Genomic DNA, 25,783 nt, shown 5'->3' with positions numbered 1-25,783 from the left:
TCAGCATTCCAGGTGTTTTTTGAAAAATAAATATGGACTCTATCTGCTCCGGACCAAAGACGAAAAGGACCATCCAGACAGTCCAAAGGCCAGGGTCTGTCATGGTATGGGGTCATTTACACTTCTGTAATGGCAGCATTAATGCAGAAAAGTACATTGAGATCTTAGAGCAACGTATGCTGCCTTCAAGACGTCATCTTTTCCAGAGATGTCCATGCGTTTTTCAGCAAGACAATGCATAACCACTTGCTGCACACATTACAAAGGCATGGCTGCGGAAGAAGAGAGTACAGGTACTGGACTATCTCAGGTTCATTCTGTCTGCAATGAAATAAAAGTCAAAGTAAATGTAAGAAACTCTGTGTTTTTCCATGCTGTCCCAACTTTTTTTGATTTCAGTTTGTGCAAAGCATTTCTAGTTAAACTTATCAGACTGTATGTGTTTTGATTTTATGTAATTGTAAAAGAAAGCATTTAATTTCCAGGCAGGATGTCAGTGACTGTGTTCACAACACTGATATTTGTAATCGGATATGTTTCTCTATATATGAGCTACATGTGTGTGTCAGGTCATTTTTACCCAACTACAAAAGTTGAGAGATTGAGTTGCTCGTATGTTCGTGTATCTTTCCCACTTATTTCAGTTGACAGAGATAAAGATGAACACTTAAGATAGCTTTGCTTTAGAATGATGATCTGCGTTCAAGCTATTGATTGGCTATTTTCATGATTCATTATGTGCGGATAATGTCATTTTAACATTGGCCTGCGTGTGTAGCCCCAGGTGATCAATTGACATTTTCTCTCTTTGTCAGTGAAAATTTGAGGTCAATTATTAATAATGCTGTCAGGGAGCTGTGGTGATGCACCACCAGTAATAAAGACAGTACTGCATTGTGTGACATTTTGATGTATATTTGTGGTCAGATTTTTTTTTTTATTATTCTTTACATACACTGATCAGCCATAACATTAAAACCACCTCCTTGTTTCTACACTCACTGTCCATTTTATCAGCTCCACTTACCATATAGAAGCACTTTGTAGTACATACATCTTTCACCCTGTTTATCAATGGTCAGCATCCCCACAAGACCACTACAGAGTAGGTATTATTTGGGTGGTGGATCATTCTCAGCACTGCAGTGACAATGACATGGTGGTGGTGTGTTAGTGTGTGTTGTGCTGGTATGAGTGGATCAGACACAGCAGCGCTGCTGGAGTTTTTAAATACCGTGTCCACTCACTGTCCACTCTATTAGACACTCCTACCTAGTTGGTCCACCTTGTAGATGTAAAGTCAGGCACGATCGCTCATCTATTGCTGCTGTTTGAAATGGTCATCTAGACCATCATCAGTGGTCACAGGGCGCTGTTGGCTGGATATATTTTGGTTGGTGGGCTATTTTAAGTCCAGCAGTGACAGTGAGGTGTTTGAAAGCAGGCTAAAAAAGTATGCAGAGAAACAGATGAACTACAGTCAGTAATTGTAGAACTACAAAGTGCTTCTATATGGTAAGTGGAGCTGATAAAATGGACAGTGAGTGTAGAAACAAGGAGGTGGTCATAATGTTATGTTTAATCGTGTTTATTTATTTTACCCTACCCCACTTCCTTTTAGACTTAGTGCTGAATAATCTTATGCTCAGTGTGATATCTAGGTCTCAAAGCAGCTTAATTGTCTTCAAGGTAACAGAGTTCTCCCTCTTGGAATAATAAATGGAAGTGACAGGTGTGTGTGGTCTCACCCACACTGGTCGAGTCTTGTGTTGAAAGAACCTCCACAGCCGAACTACTTAGATACACTAATGATGATGATGATGATGATGATGATATATAGAATAATAATACAAATAATTAAATAACAATAAAAAAATAGCAATAATAATAAAATAATAACAATAATAATTAAATAATAATAATAATTAAATAAAAATAATAATATAATATTAATAAAATATTAATAATAATAATAATTAAATAACAATAAATATAATAACAATATTAATAAAATAATAAAAATAATTATAATAAGAATTATTATTATTATTGTTGTTTGTTGTTGTTGTTATTAATTATAATTTTTATTATTATTTTTGTTGAATGCCAACTTTTGTTTTTGTTAATTATTATACTTCAATAGCATATATCCACCTTTAAGCCACTATAAGCCACTCTGGTTGTTTGTGTGTATCAAAAAGTAAAGCTGAAATAACTGTAGAGTGGCTTTACTTTTTGACACACCCAGACACCCACCCCTCTCTTGGAGCCATATTTACACCTGCGAAAAATGTTCTTGTTGTTTTTCAATTATTAAAATACAATAAATTAATAAAATTATTATTAATGATAATAATAAAGGCGGCACAAATGGCAGCACTGTTGCCTCACAGAAAGAAGGTCCTGGGTTCTATTCCCAGAAGGAGTGGTTCGGGTTCATTTTCTCCCCATGTCTGTGTGGGTTACCTCTGGGTGCTCCGGTTTCCTCCCACAAGTTCAGAAACATGCAAGTGAGGTTATTTGGAGATACAAAATTGCCTTGTGTATTTGTCTGCCTGTCCCAAAACGGTTTAATTGTCTTTAGGGTCTCGCTTTTCAGGTTGATAAATTGAAGTGATAGGTGTGTGGTCTCACCCACACCAGCCGAGTCTCTAAGGAAAAGAGGCTAGCAGTAAAATAAGGAGTTTCGTCTGCTCTGTAAACACACCTGCATTAAATCCCAATCCTTTTACTTACACCCGCCCCTCTCCTGAGGCAGAATTTAGACCTGCAATCATACACTCAGACTGTACACCCCTTCAATGATTCCCACAGCAACACAAGGCTAATTTATTAGTTTGGTGGAGCCATTGATCACTTTTCTTGCTTCCAAGTGTTAATCTGACAACAGTGGATTTATTGTTTAAGCAGAGTCTCACTTAACAAGAATAACATTACTGTAGACTGACAAATGAATTAATCTGCTCAATCAAGACAAATCACATCTGGGAGTACTAAGTGCTCTTGATTGCTCTATTCATTTCTCTGACCTGCCAGGCTTCCTGCCAAAATGTGCCTTTGGAGATTATTCCATAACGTATGTACGTAGTCACGAAGAAGCATAGGAGGTCACCTTTAAAGTCTCCCATGATGCCTGAGCTCTCTGAATTGTTAATGCATGCAGCGTTTTAGGAGCTTGTGAAATGCTAAATAACTGTTCATTGACCCAACACTGCTATTTTTTTTTCTTTACAGAGCCCAAGAATGATCTCTTCATTTTCTATGGAAAGGGTAGACCTGGAATAATCCGTAGCTTGGATATAAATGCCAAGTCCAGCAGTGAACACATGGTTCCAGTGGAGGACCTGGTGAATCCACGGGCATTGGACTACCATGCTGAAAGTGGATACATTTACTTCGCTGACACCACAAGTTTTCTAATAGGGCGCCAAAAGACTGATGGGAGCAGCCGAGAAACTATTCTTAAAGATGGTAATTAGACGTTTTGTAAATAAAATTTGTATTTTATTGGTACCATTGGCTCAGATGTGATCTCAGAACCATGTCAGGTAGGTTGTCTTAGAGGGGAATAACTGGTGCTTGGGTGGTTCAGCAGTCTGATACCCTAGCTTACCACCACAGATACTGTAGTTGGAGTCTCACTGGTAACACAGTGTCACAAAGGAAGGAATTGCCCAATTGGAAATTACCACCTTCAACTGCACTGCAAGGGCACTTCTACTGTTTAATTGAGGTGCATTTTCTGTAAGAATCTGCCTTTGGTTGGTAAAAAGACAGTGTGTCCAATTTGAGGTTTGTTGAAGGGTACATGTGCTAGCTTAAGACCCAACAGTTCCAAATTCTAAAGCCTTGTGAAGAATGACTGTATAATAATAACAATAATAATAATAATAATAATAATAATAATAGTAATAATAGTAATAATAGTAATAATAATAATAATAATAATAATAGTAATAATAATAGTAATAATAATAACAATAATAATAATAATAATAATAATAGTAATAATAATCAATAATAATAATAATAATACTAGTAGTAGTAATATCTCAGCTCTGCTATCCGGCAGGTTGGACGCCTACATGAACAATGATTGGCTGTTGTTCATACAGGGAGCTGGACAGGTATTCCTCATAGCTGATGCAATTACAACCTTGGCTGGCTGATTGATGGCGCCAGGGAGTGTTTCTCCGTACACAAAGCTGATCCGCATATGAACTCGCCTCATGTAGGTAAAAAGATGCAGTCGGCTCCGACACGTGTGTCAGTCTCAGCTCTCCTCAACCAGGGTGATCAACATCAGTAAAGAGGAAGCATAATGCAATCGGATAATTAGATACGCGGAGGGGGGGATGCATACACAAAACAAAAAAAGGAACCAGATTATCATGTACAAACCCAAACTACTTAACCTAGATGCTAACACTCCTAAAACATGACAAGCTGATTTTAAATTTTGAGTTGATAACTATACAGAAGGTTCTTTTTTCTTTTCGGTCCAGAAAACACAATGTCGGAATGTGTGTTTTTGGATGTTTTGATATATGGTGTCCACTGCGCATAGTACATAGAGTCTTAAAGTGCACTTGTAAATGCAGCTATGATCTGAATTTACAGACAAGGGTTTTTAAATGTCCCCTGAGACTATGTGGTAATAGTCATTATTGATGTTCATTATGTTTAATAGAGTGCCGTCTGAGGGATTAAAGGTCATAGTCATTCAGTATTGTTTTTACATGTACATGTAAAATTCCTTACAATTTTTCATTTAAATATGGTGTTCCTTTTTACCCATAATATCATAACCAGTGAGAGGGTCCAAAAAAGCTGTTTTTAATAATTTCAAATACTTTTATTTTCTTGTCTCAATTAAATCACTGACCAGGCATAACATTATGACCACTGACAGGTGAAGTAAATAACACTGATTATCTCTTCGTCATGGCACCTGGTAGTGGGTGGGATATAGGCAGCAAGTGAACATTTTATCCTCAAAGTTGATGTGTTAGATACAGGAAAAATGGGCAAGCGTAAGGATTTGAGCGAGTTTGACAAGGGTCAAATCGTGATGGCTAGACGACTTGGTCAGAGCATCTCCAAAACTGCAGCTCTTGTGGGGTGTTCCCGGTCTGCAGTGGTCAGTATCTATTAAAAGTGGTCCAAGGAAGGAACAGTGGTAAACTGGTGACAGGGGCAGCCAAGGCTCATTGATGCACATGGGGAGCGAAGGCTGGCCCATGTGGTCTGATCCAATGGACGAGCTACTGTAGCTCATATTGCTGAAGAAGTTAATGCTGGTTCTGATCGAAAGGTGGCAGAATACACAGTGCATCACAGTTGCAGGGCTGTTTTGGCAGCAAAAGGGGGACCAACACAATATTAAGAAGGTGGTCATAATGTTATGTTTGATCTGTGTAGTATAGGCGTCATTTATAAACTAGCATTTATTTACAGAAATCATGGTTAGTCAAAGTAAATATTGGTGACTGTAAAAGCCAATTAAATACCCACACAATTCACATTGCAGATAAACACTGTGCTTTAGGCTACTATAAAAGGATTAGAAAACCACACCAGTGCTTTAAACACACAATTAAGAGAACAAAGTAAACAGTAAACAGTAGGTATGTTCATAAAACAACAATGTTACAGACTCGGTTTGCTTTCTATAATCCAGTACATTGTTCTGCTTGTTTCATTGACTAAATTTATATAAAAATGCACAGACTGCAAGAAATGCGACTGGGTTTTAGAGGAAAATCCTGTGGGCTTAGCCTGTGCTTTAGTAGCAATTTCCTACCAATGAATAAAAATCCCAGATGTGTATTTTTATTATAAGATCACATCTGGTTTTGTCAGACTAACCACTGAATTATTTATTTTTGATACTGATACCTAATACTGATCCGGTTCCGATACTCTTGTTGTGCTTTTCCACCAAAAGAACTCTGGTTCTTGAACCTGTTCTGTTTGGGCTTTCCTCGAACCTTGTTGTTTTTAGAGAACCAACCTGCGTTTCCACCAGTTTTTGGGAGCCGAGCATGTGTCATCAATAGTAGACGTTACATGATGGCGGAGCGTGAGCAAAAAGCATGAGAAGTGTTTTGCGCTTCACTCACCGTGACACTCGGCACAAATAGCTGCTTTGATCAGCAACTGGCCTGAGCTCTGCGGTAAAACATTACTGAAGTGTTCCACGAGTCGAACATCCATTTGTGTGAAATAACCATCGAATCCACTTTAATAGCTTCCACATATATCTATGTTCAGCTGTATTTACTTTACTGTGTGAAGGTTTTACTTTTAAACTTGTATTATGCAGCTCGGGGTGCTGAGAATCAGCTTCTCGGAAGAGTCGAAAAAGCTTAATGTAAAAAAAAAATAATAAAAAAAAAAAAAAAAATGCTTAATGTACTAAAAGTCAACATAGGAACACTAAATTTCTCTCAGTTATTATTGGTTCTTAGTAGAGCTGTCGGTAATTGCTTTAAGTAACATGATTAACGTGCTAAAATTTTAATCACGATTTAAAAAATCAAGATTAAAATTTTTAATCAAACTATTTGTATTGGGCTATGTTTGTGCCACTTTAAATATGTGTCTATGTGGTAATTTGTGCTGCTTTAACACAGCAACATTGTGTTTATACTGTATAGCGATAACATTGGTCTTTTTCCATTTTGTATTAACATAGTTAACAATGTGGGTATACATGATGTTATACATGTTGTAAAATGGTTGATTGTAGTACCCTGAGCGCCTGTTTTCAGTGGCAGGGTCATGAACAGAAAAAGATCCTCACTTTTGCCAGACAATGTGAACAGACTTGTCATTTTAAATAATTGGCTTAAAGATGGGTAACTATTAACAACTCTATAGACTCCTTCTAAAGATAATTTAGATGTAATAATTTTATCATAATTGTATAAAAATTTTTTATTGGTAAACAGGTGGCGCAGCGGTAAAAACACATGCTTCAACTGACTGGGATCTTGAATACATCGTATCAAATCTCAGCTCTGCCTTGCCGGCTGAAGGCTGAGCGGCCACATGAACAACGATTGGCCGGTTGTTCAGGTGGGCGGGACTAAGACGGATATGGGTCTCCCTCTGTCAGAATGGTGCAATTACGACCTTTGCTGGCTGATTAGAGGCGCCTGCACAGAGATGAGGAAAGAGTGCTGTCTCTCCATACACAACGCTAGGTGGCACAACACTCGTCAATGTGTCGGTGATAGGATGCATGCAACTTGCTGGACACGCTAAAGGGGGAGAAAAAGGGGGGAAAATGCATTAAAAAATTTTTTAAAAAAAATGTGCATAACTGTTTATTAATTTTTGCTGTCGATTAATTGCGATTAATTTGGTTCTTTAATCGCAATTAATCACGATTAAAAATGTATTTGTGCGACAGCCCTAGTTATTAGTGCTCTGTACTGCCAAAATTCCTTGGCCGTTTTTTTAGTACAACAAGCATTGTTAAGCTTTATTTTTCACATTAAGCGTTTTTCGTACTGTTCTTCTACCTCATCATATCAAACAGTTCATCTCACGGGGGGTGCTTTGAAATGTTCAGGGACAAACTGGCTCAAAATTCAATCAGGTCAACTTTAAAAGATCCATAGGAAACAATGGCACAGCAGCGCAAAAGCAGTTTTGCAGCTTCTCATGTAGAAGCACCCAAACCTCTACAACTTGACACGCCTACAGATGACGTCACGGTTCGCACTGAAAAACCTAATATCCTTTGGTCCCAGCGGTGAATGCTAGTTTGCAATTTGGAACCTCTTTTATTTGTTGGAAACACTCTGAACAGGTTTAAAATCTAGTTAGCGAACCAGAATGGTGCTCGTTCTGCGTCGGTGGAAAAGGGGTATTGGTGAGGCTGTTGTTCTTTACATGTTCTTGCATCTCATTCATAATGTTTACTGTACTGTAGAAACATATATATTCAGCCATGATACCAGTATTTGGCACAAATTATTGTATTCTTTTACACATACACTGATTAATCAAGCACTTTCTCCTTTTTCCTGCAGATCTAGACAATGTAGAAGGCATTTCCGTAGACTGGATTGGAAATAACCTATACTGGACAAATGATGGCTACAGAAAGACAATCAGTGTGGCCAGACTGGAGAGGGCTGCTGCCACTAGGAAGACTCTTTTAGAGGGAGACATGTCTCACCCCAGAGCTATCGTAGTGGATCCACTCAACAGGTGAAGTATTCCCAGTGGCTATTTTTGTCCTGTATTGAATGCACAGAACTGCAAGGTTTCATTTTGCTTTTATTCATGGCATCTGCTCATGAATTACTGTTGTTTATATACACCAATCAGGCATAACATTATAATAATATTGTGTTGGTCCCCCTTTTGCTAGCAGACCCAAGGTTTCCTAGCAGAACATTGGCCAAAGCATAACACTGCCTTTGCTACCCACGTGCATCAATGAGCCTTGGCCTCCCATGACCCTGTCGCCGGTTTACCACTGTTTCTTCTTTGGACCACTTTTGATAGATACTGACCACTGCAGACCGGGAACACCCCACAAGAGCTGCAGTTTTGGAGATGCTCTGACCCAGTCGTACAGCCATTACAACTTGGCCCTTGTCAAACTTGCTCAAATCCTTACGCTGTCCATTTTTCCTGCTTCTAACACATCAACTTTGAGGATAAAATGTTCACTTGCTGCCTAATATATCCCACCCACTAACAGGTGCCGTGATGAAGAGATAATCAGTGTTATTCACCTCATCTGTAAGTGGTCATAATGTTATGTCTGGTCGGTGTATTTTTGCATAGTTTACTATTTTATTCATGTGTTTTTTAATGTATTCCTGCTAAAAAAACATTTGGTGGTTTTAGGCAAATCCACATGCAAATGGCTATGTGTCAGGGTATGAGTCGGAGCAAAGTTCAGCCTGAGCAGCATGGGCAGTGTGTGATCCAAATCCAAGTCAAACACAAAAGCTCTGTCCTCATTGTAATGCATTTCCAAACATTTGTTTGCCCCATGCTTTGCCTCAGATGCAGTGGAAAGGATAACGGTTGCATTAAGCTTTGCATGAATAAAATAAAATGTTGGCGTGTTTCTCAGGAAGGAATTCAGTGTGGGGTAAACATATTGTTTTTCTCTGGCATTAACAAATAGTAAATGAAACAGTCTAAAGGTTGGGCTTGTTGGTTTTTATGCTAGGGTGAGACCATGGAGAGACCATGAACCAAATACTATGACACTACAAGTATACAGTCTGAATTGAGAGAAATCCAACCTTTTATTTACAACCCCAAATCAGAAAAAGTTGGGACAGTATTGAATTGCAGTATTTCTTACATTTAGTTTGACTTTTATTTAATTGTAAACAAAAATGAACCCAAAATATTTCATCTTGTGTCTGCCTAACTTTATTTCATTTGCTAATAAACATCCATTCCCACATTTCAGACCTGCAACTCATTCCAAAAAAAGTAGGGCCAGTAAAGCATTTACCACTTTGTAATGTTGTTATTCCTTTTCACGACACTTAGATGATATAGAACCAAGGATACCAAGCGATTAGGTGTTTCAGGTGGTATTTTGTTCCACTGTTCCTGCAAATATGTCTTAGGGTGTGCAAAAATAAGGAGTTGTCGTTGTTGTATTCTTAGTTTCAAAATTTTCCACACATTCTCTATTGGGGTAGACAGGCAGGCCAGTCCAGTACCCGTACCCTATTTTTCTGCAGCCATGCCTAATGTGTGCAGCATGTGGTTTTGCATTGTTTTGTTGACAAAGGATGGATGTCACATTGAAAGCAAGATATCTTGCTCTAAAATCTTAATACTTTTCTGCATTAATGCTGCCATCACAAAAGTGTAAATGACCTTTGCCGAGAACACCGACCCCAACCCCATACCATGACAGACCCTGGCTTTTAAACTTGTTGCAGATAATAATCTGGATGGTCATTTTCATCTTTGATCTGGACCACACAGCATCCATTTCTTTCAAAAAAGATTTGCACTGTACACTGCTGCTGAACATGGTTAACATAAGGCTTATTATTGTACAGTAAAGTTATAAGTGGCATTTGTGAATGTAACTTTGTACTGTAGTGCTTGACAAAGGTTTGCCAAAGTAATCCTTTTGGTTATATAAAAAGGTTTTGTGTTCACTTATCTTTCCCATATTGAAAAATGTGTTCTCCATTATAACAAAGTCATGGATTAATAATTAAAGGTTTCTAGACATCGTGACAAAAGTAAAACATAAATGAAAAAATGCTTTAGCAATGTGTAAATATCATTTCTTGATGAAGTGGTTTCAGTTACAGATTTGGGTTGACTGTTTTGGATATGTGTGGCACGGTGGCTCGGTGGGTAGCACTGTAGCCTCACAGCGATCCCCAGGTGGGGCGGTCCGAGTCCTTTCTGTGTGGAGTTTGCATGTTCTCCATGCAAACTGTGGGTTTCTTTTGGGTGCTCCGGTTTCCACCCACAGTCCAAAAACATGCAGTCAGGTTAATTGGTGACACTGAATTGCCCTATAGGTCCAGGGTGTTACTGTGTGCCTTGCGCCCATTGGAAAGCTGGGATAGGCTCCAGCACCCCCCTCGACCCTTATTGGATAAGCAGTTAAAAAAGTGAGTGAGTGTTTTGGATATGGCCCTTGTTCTATTGTATTGATTAAAATTGGAACGAAGCAGTGTGTGGTAATACATATTTTATAAACCCTTGTCAGCCAATCAGAAACAAGGATTTTTTTATTGACCATGATATAAAACTGTGGAAGTACTAATTAAATATCATTTCCTACTTAGTGAATTATTCATATGCACATCTAGCTAAGATAAAGTGTAGGCAAAACATAAAATACCCATGTGATGTGTTTTGTTACTGAGATTTAAATAAGGATTAGATTTATAGGTCTAAACACGGCACTAACTGTGGTAATACACGGGTCAGTGGAAGTGTGCTTGTGCATGCATATCTGTAATCACAAATGGCACAGGCAGTGAAGATTTGAGCTTGATGGCGTGAAGCCAATCTCATTATCACCTTCTCTGGGTGTGAGGAAAACTGATGAATCCTGGGAAGCAACTTTCAGTTGTACAGAGTTAGAAAACAAGCATTACTACTGTCACTGCATTGAAGATAAAGTGTTCAGAGCGTGTTGTGTTAGACCGCCTGTGCTGTATGGTTCAGATATGCAGTAATTATTATTAATCCATAATCACTCTGATTATAATTATTATAAATGATGGAACACCGCTGCTTGATATTTAATAACAGTGTACGTGTTCGCAGTATGATAAGCATACACTTTTCACTTGGTAAATTGCATCTTGTAATCCCAGGCATTGTTGATTATGAAGTTATTTAGAGATGGAAAGTGACCGTGGAATGGTTTCATTATTTATAGACACAACAGGTTTATTAGCCTTGAGCCACAATTGTCTGCATCTTTTAAACCTTGACTTGATGCAATTTATTCCTACCTCTTGTATGTAATGGAATTATTGCTTGTTTAATAAAGGTATTGAAAACTAAATGAATAAATGGTGGGGAAAGCAATAGGATGTGACTCAGTGCTTGACATTATTGAAAGTAATCAGAAGGTATGTTTACAGTGCAGTGAAAGCACAATAAGGCATAAATGCAATAATCTGCCAGCAGTTTATAACATAACTCATGTTCTCATAGGAGTAAGTTCTTAAGTCTTCACTCTGCATCACTGCCATCAGGCTCTATATTTCCATAGTCCTCTGATATGAATTTTTAAGCCAACAAAGGAAAAAGGAACTAACAAAGTTTTAGGATTGGAAATGCTGCAGTAGAGAAGACTACTTAGTACTATTTGAGACTGAGCTACTGGATATTAGTGAGCAGAAAGCTCTACGTTTATCCAGACTCTTATGAGAACCAACGTTTGCCTGCACACTATATAGTATATACAGTGTATCACAAAAGTGAGTACACCCCTCACATTTCTGCAAATATTTTATTATATCTTTTCATGGGACAACACTATAAAAATAAAACTTGGATATAACTTAGAGTAGTCAGTGTACAACTTGTATAGCAGTGTAGATTTACTGTCTTCTGAAAATAACTCAACACACAGCCATTAATGTCTAAATAGCTGGCAACATAAGTGAGTACACCCCACAGTGAACATGTCCAAATTGTGCCCAAAGTGTCAATATTTTGTGTGACCACCATTATTATCCAGCACTGCCTTAACCCTCCTGGGCATGGAATTCACCAGAGCTGCACAGGTTGCTACTGGAATCCTCTTCCACTCCTCCATGATGACATCACGGAGCTGGTGGATGTTAGACACCTTGAACTCCTCCACCTTCCACTTGAGGATGCGCCACAGGTGATCAATTGGGTTTAGTCCATCACCTTTACCTTCAGCTTCTTCAGCAAGGCAGTTGTCATCTTGGAGGTTGTGTTTGGGGTCGTTATCGAAGGGAGGGGATCATGCTCTGTTTCAGAATGTCACAGTACATGTTGGAATTCATGTTTCCCTCAATGAACTGCAGCTCCCCAGTGCCAGCAACACTCATGCAGCCCAAGACCATGATGCTACCACCACCATGCTTGACTGTAGGCAAGATACAGTTGTCTTGGTACTTCTCACCAGGGCGCCGCCACACATGCTGGACACCATCTGAGCCAAACAAGTTTATCTTGGTCTCGTCAGACCACAGGGCATTCCAGTAATCCATGTTCTTGGACTGCTTGTCTTCAGCAAACTGTTTGCGGGCTTTCTTGTGCGTCAGCTTCCTTCTGGGATGACGACCATGCAGACCGAGTTGATGCAGTGTGCGGCGTATGGTCTGAGCACTGACAGGCTGACCTCCCACGTCTTCAACCTCTGCAGCAATGCTGGCAGCACTCATGTGTCTATTTTTTAAAGCCAACCTCTGGATATGACGCCGAACACGTGGACTCAACTTCTTTGGTCGACCCTGGCGAAGCCTGTTCCGAGTGGAACCTGTCCTGGAAAACCGCTGTATGACCGTGGCCACCATGCTGTAGCTCAGTTTCAGGGTGTTAGCAATCTTCTTATAGCCCAGGCCATCTTTGTGGAGAGCAACAATTCTATTTCTCACATCCTCAGAGAGTTCTTTGCCATGAGGTGCCATGTTGAATATCCAGTGGCCAGTATGAGAGAATTGTACCCAAAACACCAAATTTAACAGCCCTGCTCCCTATTTACACCTGGGACCTTGACACATGACACCAGGGAGGGACAACGACACATTTGGGCACATTTTGGACATGTTCACTGTGGGGTGTACTCACTTATGTTGCCAGCTATTTAGACATTAATGGCTGTGTGTATATATATATATATATATATATTATAATTTCTACACAATAAACCTTTTTTAGATAGATGGTGGATTATTCTCAGCACTGCAGGGACAATGACACGGTGGTGGTTTGTTAGTGTGTGTTGTGCTGGTACTACTATTAATATTAGTAGTAGTAGTAGTTATTATTATTATTAGTAGTAGTAGAAGTAGTATTAGTAGTAGTCGTAGCAGTAGTTAGTTAGTTTTTATGAAATACATCATTAAAATCACATTATTATTATTATTTTTTTTATTGTTATTATTATAAGTAGTAGTAGTAGTGGTACTTATTATTATTACTATTTTTATTATTTTATTATTATAAGTAGTACTAGTAGTATTTATTATTATTATTATTTTATTATTTTATTTTTTTATTACTTATTATTATTATTTATGATTATTATTATTATTATCATTACTATTTTTATAAATACTATTATTATTATTATTATTACTATTTTTATTATTAATATTATTATTATTATTACTAGTAGTAGTAGTAATAGTAGTTATTATTATTAGTAGTAGTAGTAGTAATTTTTATTATTATTATTATTATTATATTACTATTATTATTAATATTATTATTATTATTAGTAGTAGTAGTCGTAGTAGTAGTAGTTAGTTAGTTAGTTAGTTTTTATGTAATACATCATTAAAATCACATTCATGTCTGACAGCACTTTAAAATGCAAATAAAAATGTAATGGAATCTTTTAAATACCATGAGGTCCCAAAATCAATTTAAGCTTTTATTATCATCTAATATATTTTTTGCTAGCTGCAGTCTGTTAGCTTAGACCTATTTTTAGGAATAGTTCTGAGGCCTCATTATTAGGTACTGGCCATCTATCAGGCAAGCAGGTGGCAGGGTGATCTCTATCTGTCCGACTAGATGGGATTTCCCTGCTGAAATAACACTCGTCTGTCCCTTTTTCTATCCCTATATATCTCTCTGCAATACATCTTTCTCTTTCTCTCTCTCTCTCTTACTTTTGCAGCTTGCCAGTAGCCTGCTTTAATATGATAAGAGTTAACTTACCTGACTCACTAACCTCCCCAGCATCTTTATCTCACTTTTTCTCATTTGGACTCAATCTATTTACAATCCTTATTCCATTTTTTTTCTGTTTGTTATCGCCACTCTGGTCCACTCTTGCTTATTGTGCTCTCAATGAATATGAAACATACAGTCAGTCTCTCAGGAAGAGCCAAATTCTCTGCAAAACCTGTAACAGCATTTGGAGTGCTCAACTTATTATGCTATATGGCCAAAGGTATGTGAAAACCCCCTCTCGACTGATAAGTATTGGTGTGTCAGCCACACCCAGTTGCTAACAGGTTTAAAAAAACAATTCTGTCATACAAATTGTATGATTTTATCTCTGTGGTCACATGCATGAAAGTGAGGTTGATAAACTTTAAAGAGTTTAAAGTTTGTTTCAAGTTTGAAAAGTTTTTGATGGTGGATTAGAGCCACTGTAAAACGTTTCAATTTCAAGAATAAAGTCGAAATTATTTCGAGATTAAAGTCGAAATGATTACGAGAATAAAGTCGAAATTATTTCGAGATTAAAGTCGAAATTATTATGAGAATAAAGTCAAAATACTGTATTATAGCCAAAGAGTGTGCAGCCGTCATAGGCTTGTCAGTTCAGAGATGCTGGAAGTACTTGGAGGTCAGCCTCCAATGCACACGCGTTACTGTGGTTATCCAGTAACTCGTGATAATTTTTTTTAGTTGTTGTTTGTATTGTATGCTTCCATTCACATGACATGATGACCAAACCCGTCAATGCAACCATTTATAGCGATGCCATATGGCTTTAGTTTATCGTATTTAGCTATTGCCATAATATTTCGACTTTATTCTCGAAATCGAAACTTATACAACTTTATTCTTGAAATCATTTTGACTTATTACTTTATTATCTTTTTTTTTTACAGTGGCCCTAATACACCGTCGTACCTCTACAATATTACTTAAGTAAAAGTCTTAAAGTATGTTTAATGTACTTAAGTATCAAAAGTAGTTATCTGTTATTAAATGTACTTAAGTATCAAAAGTAGTTATATGTTATTAGATGTACTTAAGTATCAAAAGTAGTTATCTGTTATTAAATGTACTTAAGTATGAAAAGTAGTTATCTGTTATTAGATGTATTTAAGTATCAGAAGTAGTTATCTGTTATTAAATGTACTTAAGTATGAAAAGTAGTTATCTGTTATTAGATGTATTTAAGTATCAAAAGTAGGTATATGTTATTAAATGTACTTAAATATCAAAAGTAGTTATCTGTTATTAAATGTACTTAAGTATCAAAAGTAGGTATATGTTATTAAATGTACTTAAGTATCAAAAGAAGTTATCTGTTATTAAATGTACTTAAGTATCAAAAGTAGGTATATGTTATTAAATGTACTTAAGTATCAAAAGAAGTTATCTGTTATTAGATGTACTTAAGTATCAAAAGTAGGTATCTGTTATTAGATGTACTTAAGTATCAAAAGTAGGTATATGTTATTAATTGTACTTAAGTATCAAAAGTAGTTATGTTATTAAATGTATTTAAGTATTAAAGGTAGAAGTACAAGTTAATGCTGTTAATAAAAATGCAAGTCTCAGAATTTTTCATAAATATGAAGCATGTTCTTTTAAGCCTGTAAACCACCTTAACAATGAAGCCGACCTCACACCTACAGAAAAGCCAGGTCTTCACAACATAAGACTGTATAGAACAAAATACATTTTCTTTTTCTCCCTCTGAAAATGATTTGTGCCAACACATGATTACAATCACCTGTTGTTTGTAACCAAAGTGTGTAAAACATGATGTTAAAAATCCTAATAAACAAACAAACATTCATGACAGAAATGGTAGTTATTCATTACACAAGATTCATCAGTTCACAAGTTTAATGTCGAACACAGTCATGGCCAACTTTGTATCTCCAATTCATCTCACTTACATGTTTTTGACTGTGGGAGGAAACCGGAGCTCCCGGAGGAAACCCATGCAGACACTAGAAGAACATGCAAACTCCACACAGAAAGGACCCGGACCACCCCACCTGGGTATTAAACCCAGGACCTTCCTTCTGTGAGGCGACAGTGCTACCCACTAAGCCACCGTGCTGCCCCAATTGCCCGTTGCCATCACCCAACTTTTTTGACTGACACTTTTTTTGTGTTGTAGGCCTGAAATGCATGTATCTGTACAGTATGTTAACAGTTGAAATGAAGTTGACCAGACAAAACATGAAATATATTGGGTTCAGATAAGATGGAATAAGAGTCATTGTAAATGCAAGAAACACTGCGTCAATTTTTTTTGCATTTTCTATACTGTCCCAACTTCTTTTCTGATTTAGGCTGTACTTCTACTCTTCATACTCAAGTACATTTAATATCAGCAAAATTACTTTGATACTTACAATAAACATCAGATACTTCAAGTTGAAGTTCTGGTAAGATACCTGTACTTTTATACTTTATGCACCACTGGGAGGAACTTTAGTGGCTTGCTTGAAGACCTAGCCTCAACCCCACTGAATACCTTAGAAATGAAATGGAAAATTGATTCGGAGTCCAGCCTGCTTCAAAAAACATTAGTGCCTGACCTTACAGATAGCCTTGTCCTACAGCCTGAATTCTAAACCACTTATGTACTTTTTACACATCTTACTTTACACATTGTGTCATTTGTTTTCTATGTTTTTACAGCTTTATATCCCCATTTTCCTTTTGTTTGTGGCTTTTAGCCACAATTTTGGTCTACCTTGGTTAAGCATGCTGCATATTGGATTCACTGTCAGTTCTTGGGGCTACATCTGGCACCTCAGTAGCAAATCACGACTCACTCTGTTACTGTTATTTTCCGTGTGAATTTTGGCATGTCTTCCTGTGCTCTTCAGACGCCCCTGTTCCCTCTCATCTCACAAATATTTGCTTGGAGGTGGATTCTCTGCTCATTGTTTTACTAACATTGTTTTCCCTGGCAGGTCTTTTTATGTCCTCAATCAAATCTCAGCAGTTGATTTAGAAAGCAACTTAACACCTGGTTCTACTCCAATCTTGTATCATCCCACTGCTGTATTTCCTCCACTGGCATTCTGTAGCTGCCCATATCGGATTTGAACACTGGTACTTGCCTGCAAGGCAAAACGGTTTAGTCTAACCTGTCTGAAAGTACTGGGTCATGCCTTTTTAAACCCTTTAGGACTCAATGAAAACATCATCACGTCCTGTTCTGGCACACAACTAGTAGACTAAACTTCCCCAGGCTGTCCAAACAGATATTTCTGAAGTCTTTTACTGACTAGTAACTGTAAACATCTAATCACAATCCTTCTGTTACTGCTTTATTCTTATTATAATGGATTTGGAATATGTCCCAGCAACATTGAATGGCATGAATAGCATAATTATCATTATTATGCTAAATATGCCCACCCATTTTACATTATACATAATTAAATTTCCATCATTCTGTTTACATGTGAATAGAAATGTTGACCATGCTCATCTGAGTGCCGAATCTCCCACTAGTCCACATGTAGCAAGGGTTTCATCATTGATAAGGGTGAAAAGCTTCTGCTGCCCACTGAAACAGCAAATCCCTTAAGTACACTAACTAAAGAAAGGATCATGTCTAAACATTGACCTGTTCGCTTCTCAAATAACACAGCACCCTTGAGAATGACTGTTTACTTTAACAGGCGTGATGCATGCTGAAGCAGAGCAGTGCGAAAATAAACAAAGCCACTTGAAAGATTGTCAGCATGGATTAACCTTCTGAAACAGTGAATGGATACTTGCTGGGTGACAGATCATAGGGACTTACATCCTTTATTACCATATTTTGCAAATTTCGTTGATGTTATTGTCCTTATCTAGTGAATCTCTGTGCTGAATAGATTATTGTGATAATTTAGTAGAATGTTAGTGCGATGTATACACTGATCAGCCATAACATTAAAACCACCTCCTTGTTTCTACACTCACTGTCCATTTTATCAGCTCCACTTACCATATAAAAGCACTTTGTAGTTCTACAATTACTGACTGACTAGTCCATCTATTTTTCTACATACTTTTTTAGCCTGCTTTCATCCTGTTCTTCAATGGTCAGGACCACCACAGAGCAGGTATTATTTAGGTGGTGGATCATTCTCAGCACTGCAGTTACAATGACGTGGTGGTGGTGTGTTAGTGTGTGTTGTGCTGGTATGAGTGGATCAGACACAGCAGTGCTGCTGGAGTTTTTAAATACCGTGTCCACTCACTGTCCACTCATTTAGACACTCCTACCTAGTTGGTCCACCTTGTAGTTGTAAAGTCAGAGACGATCGCTCATCTATTGCTGCTGTTTGCGTTAGTCATCTTTGAGACCTTCATCAGTGGTCACATGACGCTGCCCACTGTTGGCTGGATATTGTTGGTTGGTGGACTATTCTCAGTCCAACAGTAACAGTGAGGTGCTGCTGTGTCTTACCCACTCATACCAGCACAACACACACTAACACACCACCACCATGTCAATGTCACTGCAGTGCTGAGAATGATCCACCACCTAAATAATACCTGCTCTGTAGTGGTCCTGGGAGGGTCCTGACCATTGAAGAACAGCGTGAAAAGGGGCTAACAAAGCATTCAGAGAAATAGATGGACAACAGTCAGTAATTGTAGAATGACAAAGTGAGTGTAGAAACAAGGAGGTGGTTTTAATGTCATGGCTGATCGGTGTGCAGTGCAATGTATATATCAATTGCTTTATCCTGGTCAGGGTCACAGCAGGTAGAATATTAGGAAACACTGGGAGCAAGGCAGAAATAGACCTCACAGCAAGAAGGTCCTGGGTTCGATTCCCAGGCGGGGCGGTTGAGGTCCTTTCTGTGTGGAGTTTGCATGTTTTCCCAGTGTCTGCGTGGGTTTCTTCTGGGAGCACCGGTTTCCTCCCACAGTCCAAAAACATGCAGTAACACCGTCCAGGGTGTTACTGTGTGCCTTGCGCCCATTGAAAAGCTGCGATAGACTCTTAAATTGGCTCCTAGTGTCAGGACCTAAGTCATATACAAAGCTAGAAAAAATGGGAAGTAAATAAGTGCCAGACTGAGGTTTTCAAAAACCATAAGATTTAAGATGTTGAAGACTGGAGTAATGTCATTTTTGATTAGTCCAGTTTTCAGCTGACAGAGACAGTATACGGGGAAAACACTGTTACCCATTGGTTATTTTGACCGATTGTCATTTTCTGTAATTAAATGCTCTACATTATAATATTTTATTTGGAATTTGGGGAAACCTGTGTAAAACAGGTCACTTTTGTGTCTTAAGTCATTATTATGGATTTTAAGACAGGACAGTATGTTGCTGGATTTCTGCAGGAGCTGGCCATATGGACACTTAAAACAAGCACACACAATGGGCAGGATATGAATAAAATAAAATACTTCAGCACTCATTTATTGACTGATGAGAAGAAAAGCATCCAGAGGAGATTTAAATGGAGTTGTGATAATAATAAAAAAGACACTTTGACTATTTGCTTATCATTCCTATGGTTCAGATGTTAGCTTGGGACTAAAACAAAGATAAAAGGAACAAAACTAATAGATTCCACACTATATTTCAAATGTCCAGGTTGTGGACACATCACCATATGCTGGACATCCCATTCCCGTATTTTGACCGATTGTCATTTTCTGTAATTAAATGCTCTACATTATAATATTTTATTTGGAATTTGGGGAAACTCTTAAGTTATTAATTCCAAATGTAAAGTAATTTATTGGGGTTAATATTAAGGCACAGACAAAAGGAAGTGAACACAACATAGTAAATGTGTATTATCTATTACAACATCAGTAGATCATTATTGTTAAAAGTCTAACCAATCAGAAAAAAAGAGGTTTTCCCTTTTTTAAAGATTACATGCACAGAAAACATGTAATCAACAATTACATCACTGTTTTAATAAGCTTTATCTATTTCAGCTGGATGTACTGGACCGACTGGGAGGAGGATGAAGTAAACGACAGCATTGGCAGAATTGAGAAAGCCTGGATGGATGGCTCTCACCGCAAGATATTTGTCACCTCTAACATGCTGTGGCCGAATGGGCTCACCCTGGACCACGGGAGCAGCACGATGTACTGGTGTGATGCGTATTATGATCACATCGAAAAAATCTTCCTCAACGGTACAGGCAGAATGGTACGTTTTTTGAAGAACTGGAGGAATTAATATGACACAGACCTTAATATTTAATCATGTGTTTAATTGGTACAGATTCATCATGAGAGAAAAATACTGAATAAGAAATGAAACCATCCGCTGTCAGTGTGTTTCATTACCCCACTGTTACTATAACATTTACCAACTGGTCATTAAAATGTATTTTAAGGAAGACTTTTTCCTGATTAAAAGGATCAGCGGCCAGAAAGTGTAAAACGGGTCACTTGTGTGTCTTCAGTCATTATTATGGATTTTAAGACAGGACAGTATGTTGCTGGTTTTCTGCAGGAGCTGGCCATATGGACACTTAAAACAAGCGCACACAATGGGCAGGATATGAATAAAATAAAATACTTCAGCACTCATTTATTGACTGATGAGAAGAAAAGCATCCAGAGGAGATTTAAATAGAGGTGTGATAATAATAAAAAAAGACACTTTGACTATTTGCTGATCATTCCTATGGTTCAGATGTTAGCTTGGGACTAAAAACAAAGATAAAAGGAACAAGACTGAAAGATTCCACACTATATTTTAAAAGTGCAGTATGTGAATACATGACCATAAGCTTAATGGACATCCCATTAATATGCATCTGTTAACATTTACATCATTTAGAAGAAAGATCTATCTAACGTGACTTACAATTGGGACCAAATACAATTCAAGCATTAGACGGTGGCAAACAATGCCAGCTGGGTGGTGGTAAGACCAATCAACAACCTTTTGATCTCTAGTCCTGTTTTTAGCTACTGACCTACCATTGTCCTGGAATCAGTTTACAAGATTTGTGTATCTGAAGGTGGTTGTGTCTATTAAATCACTCACTCACTCACTCACTCACTCACTTTCTTAACCGCTTATCCAATCAGGGTCGCAGGGGGGTGCTGGAGCCTATCTCAGCTTTTCAATGGGCGCAAGGCACACAGTAACACCCTGGACGGGGTGCCAGTCCATTGCAGGGCACACACACACACATACATACACCCATTCACCTATAGGACAATTCAGTGTCTTCAGTTAACCTGACTGTATGTTTTTGGACTGTGGGAGGAAACCCACACTGACCTTCTTGCTGTGAGGCAAAGCTATCCACTGAGCCTCCATGCCGCCCTCTGTTAAGTTAAAAAAGTAATTGTAAGGTCAGGCACTGATGTTGGAAGAGTATATGTGGCGCACAAATTACTTTATTTATAAAATTTCTTATTTAATTCCTTTGCAAGGAATTAGTTCACTTTTTATGGTCAATAAAATTATTACAAGATTAATACATTAAAACAGTACGTAACTTGGATGTTATTGCATTATAAACTGATAATGTAATGTTTCTGAGGTAACTGCTTTGGCCTGAGAGCACTTTAATTCACTTTGTCATTTTTTGTACAAATGTGCAATGGGGTCAAAAAGTATTTAGTCAGCCACTGATTGTGCAAGTTCTCCTACTTAGAAAGATGAGAGAGGTCTGTAATTTTCATCATAGGAACACTTCAACTATGAGAGACAAAATGAGAAAAAAAAATCCAGGAAATCACATTGTAGGATTTTTTAAGAATTTATTTGTAAATTATGGTAGAAAATAAGTATTTGGTCAATAACAAACAAGCAAGATTTCTGGCTCTCACAGACCTGTAACTTCTTCTTTAAGAAGCTCTTCTGTCCTCCACTCGTTACCTGTATTAATGGCACCTGTTTGACCTCGTTATCTGTATAAAAGACACCTGTCCACAGCTTCAAACAGTCAGACTCCAAACTCAACCATGGCCAAGACCAAAGAGCTGTCGAAGGACACCAGGAAGAAAATTGTAGACCTGCACCAGGCTGGGAAGAGTGAATCTACAATAGGCAAGCAGGTTGGTGTGAATAAATCAACTGTGGGAACAATTGTAAGAAAATGGAAGACATACAAGACCATTGATAATCTCCCTTGGGGTCAAGATCTCATCCCGTGGGGTCAAAATGATCATGAGATCGGTGAGCAAAAATCCCAGAACTACACAGAGGGACCTGATGAATGACCTGCAGAGAGCTGGGACCAAAGTAACAAAGGCTACCATCAGTAACACACTACGCCGAGAAGGACTCAAATCCTGCAGTGCCAGGCGTGTCCCCCTGCTTAAGCCAGTACATGTCCAGGCCCGTCTGAAGTTTGCCAGAGAGCTTATGGATGATCCAGAAGAGGATTGGGAGAATATCATGTGGTCAGATGAAACCAAAATGGAACTTTTTGGTAAAAACTCAACTCGTCGTGTTTGGAGGTAGAAGAAAAACCCAAGAACACCATACCTACTGTGAAGCATGGGGGTGGAAACATCATGCTTTGGGGCTGTTTTTCTGCAAAGGGGACAGGACGACTGATCCGTGTTAAGGGAAGAATGAACGGGGCCATGTATCGTGAGATTTTAAGCCAAAACCTCCTTCCATCAGTGAGAGCATTGAAGATGGAACGTGGCTGGGTCTTCCAGCATGACAATGATCCCAAACACACCGCTCGGGCAACGAAGTAGTGGCTCCGTAAAAAACATTTCAAGGTCCTGGAGTGGCCTAGCCAGTCTCCAGACCTCAACCCCACAGAAAATTTGTGGAGTCTGTGTTGCCCAGCGACAGCCCCAAAACATCACTGCTCTAGAGGAGATCTGCATGGAGGAATGGGCCAAAATACCAGCTACAGTGTGTGCAACCCTGGTGAAGACTTACAGGAAACGTTTGACCTCTGTAATTGCCAACAAAGGTTATGTTACAAAGTATTGAGTTGAACTTTTGTTTTTCACCAAATACTTATTTTCCACCATAATTTACAAATAAATTCTTTAAAAATCCTACAATGTGATTTCCTGGATTTTTTTTCTCATTTTGTCTCTCATAGTTGAAGTGTACCTATGATGAAAATTACAGACCTCTCTCATCTTTCTAAGTAGGAGAACCTGCACAATCAGTGGCCACTGTAAGTTAGGATGCTACTATAAAAAAGGCAGAAGCCAAATTTTAACAACTTCCAGAAATGCAGCTGACTTAGGGTCATCTGAGATAAATGCCTTTAGCTTATCTGAGATGGACATTCAGGGATGTTTCTTCTTTTTTAGAACAATAATCATGCTGCAGGTGTTATAGCAGTGTGATTATACAGTAAAAAAACGGTGATAGACTGGCCTGATAGTGCACGGCGCCCAGGTGGCACAGCGGGATTCTGAACTCCTCGGTTCGCAACTTGCCGTTGCCACCGATCGGCTGGGCGTCATCTGGCGGGCATAATTGGCAGTGCCTGCAGCAGATACTAATTGGCCACCGTATCTGCTAGGGTGGGGGGTGAACTATGTGTGGGTGGGATCTTCATACACCGTGCAAGGACCCTGATTGGTGGATAGAGAGGCGCCTGTGCAGAATGCATGGGTGAAAAAGGGTTCCGCTAAGGGCTGCACACGGGTCGGAGGAGGCGTGAGCAGCAATATACCCACCTCGACTGCAATCAAAGATCCCCCAGCAGTGGAAGACAAATTGACTACGCTAAATTGGGAGGAAAGTGGGGAGAAAATGCTTAAAAATGCTGCAGGTTTTATAGAAGTGTGGCTATATAATAAGAGTGGTGATAGACTGGCCTGCTTGCAGTACAAACCTGTTTTTAAAATGACAGACTGTTATAAAATCAAGTCAAATTGTAATTATTATTATTATTATTATTATTTTTTATAACATTAGCAATTAGTGTTCTTTGTTCCCCAAATCTTTCTGGATGTTTGTAGAATTGAAGTTGATGTTTGTTTGTTTATTGGGATTTTAACATCATGTTTTACACTTTGGTTACATTCATGACAGGAAACGGTAGTTACTCCGTTACACAAGTTTCATCAGTTCACAAAGTTATATCGAACACAGTCATGGACAATTTAGTATCTCCAGTTTACCTCACTTTGGACTGTGGGAGGAAACCGGAGCACCCGGAGGAAACCCACACGGACACGGGGAGAACATGCAAACTCCACAAAGAAAGGACCTGGACCGTCCTGGGGATCGAACCCAGGACCTTCTTGCTGTGAGGCAACAGTGCTACCCACTTAGCCACTGTGCCGCCCTAACACAGTGGTAAACATGGACCTGTGTAAACATGTTTACATACAAATGGAGAAAAAATCTTGTCTGTTGCTGTTTTTATTGAAGACATGCATTAAACAATTCAATAATCATTACTGATTTATTTATAATTAAATAGTGATTAGTAATTACTATAATAAAAAGTCCCAGCTGTTTTGGAATTTGATTTGTAATAAGAATTCAAACATGCTTGAACAGTGGACCATCCACAGCAGTATCCAGAACTATAATTAACGACCAGCCTGTTGTATGTGACCTAGGTGGTGTACAGTGGCAAGGAGCTGAATCACCCCTTCGGGATTTCACACTACAGAAACTCCATCTTCTGGACGGAGTACATGAACGCCTCCATCTTTCAGCTGGATCTGCTTTCTGGTGAGGTTGCTCTGTTAAGAAGCGAGAGACCTCCACTTTTCGGCCTTCGAGTGTTTGATGCACAGAATCAGCAAGGTAAGCACTTTCCAAAAATAAATAAATAAATATAAATAAATCATTAGTCAAGTAGAAGTTGTCAAAACTAGTAATAATTTTGATTTTAGAGCAAAAGCTAATATAATAAAGTATCAAATTTAGTAGGCTAAATAGGTACATAGATAATAGATTAAGCTGGATGACCAGCAGTAATACATCTGGCAAAAGGCATTTCATTGATTCATCTATCAGTTATCAGTGAAAATGTCCTTTAATATGTCATGTAATTTACACCGATCAGCCATAACATTAAAACCACCTCCTTGTTTCTACACTCACTGTTCATTTTATCAGCTCCACTAACCATATAGAAGCACTTCGTAGTTCTACAATTACTGACTGTAGTCCATCTGTTTCTCTGCATACCTTTTAAGCCTGCTTTCGTCTTATTCTTCAATGGTCAGGACCCCCACAGGACCACTACAGAGTAGGTATTATTTGGGTGGTGGATCATTCTCAGCATTGCAGTGACACTGACACGGTGGTGGTGTGTTAGTGTTTGTTGTGCTGGTAAGAGTGAATCAGACACACCACTGCTGGAGTTTTTGAATACCATGTCCACTCACTGTCCACTCTATTAGCCACTCCTACCTAGTTGGTTTGCCTTGTAGATGTAAAGTCAGAGACGATCGCT

General features: G+C 38.4%; 1 protein-coding gene across 1 annotated transcript in view; it reads left to right on the top strand.

The window, feature by feature from the left end:
- lrp1bb (low density lipoprotein receptor-related protein 1Bb) overlaps positions 1-25,783 on the top strand; it is a 488,452-nt gene that overhangs the window by 121,970 nt on the left and 340,699 nt on the right. Inside the window, exons 11-14 of the mRNA XM_063005338.1 lie at positions 3,235-3,471; positions 8,043-8,223; positions 20,352-20,571; positions 24,939-25,128. Coding sequence (XP_062861408.1) covers positions 3,235-3,471; positions 8,043-8,223; positions 20,352-20,571; positions 24,939-25,128 — 828 coding nt within the window. The remainder of the gene's footprint in view (positions 1-3,234; positions 3,472-8,042; positions 8,224-20,351; positions 20,572-24,938; positions 25,129-25,783) is intronic.

This window comes from Trichomycterus rosablanca, chromosome 12 (assembly GCF_030014385.1).
Source record: "Trichomycterus rosablanca isolate fTriRos1 chromosome 12, fTriRos1.hap1, whole genome shotgun sequence".
Classification (NCBI taxonomy): domain Eukaryota; kingdom Metazoa; phylum Chordata; class Actinopteri; order Siluriformes; family Trichomycteridae; genus Trichomycterus; species Trichomycterus rosablanca.
Note: the sequence above shows the minus strand (reverse complement) of the source record. Positions and strands in the feature narration are given on the sequence as shown.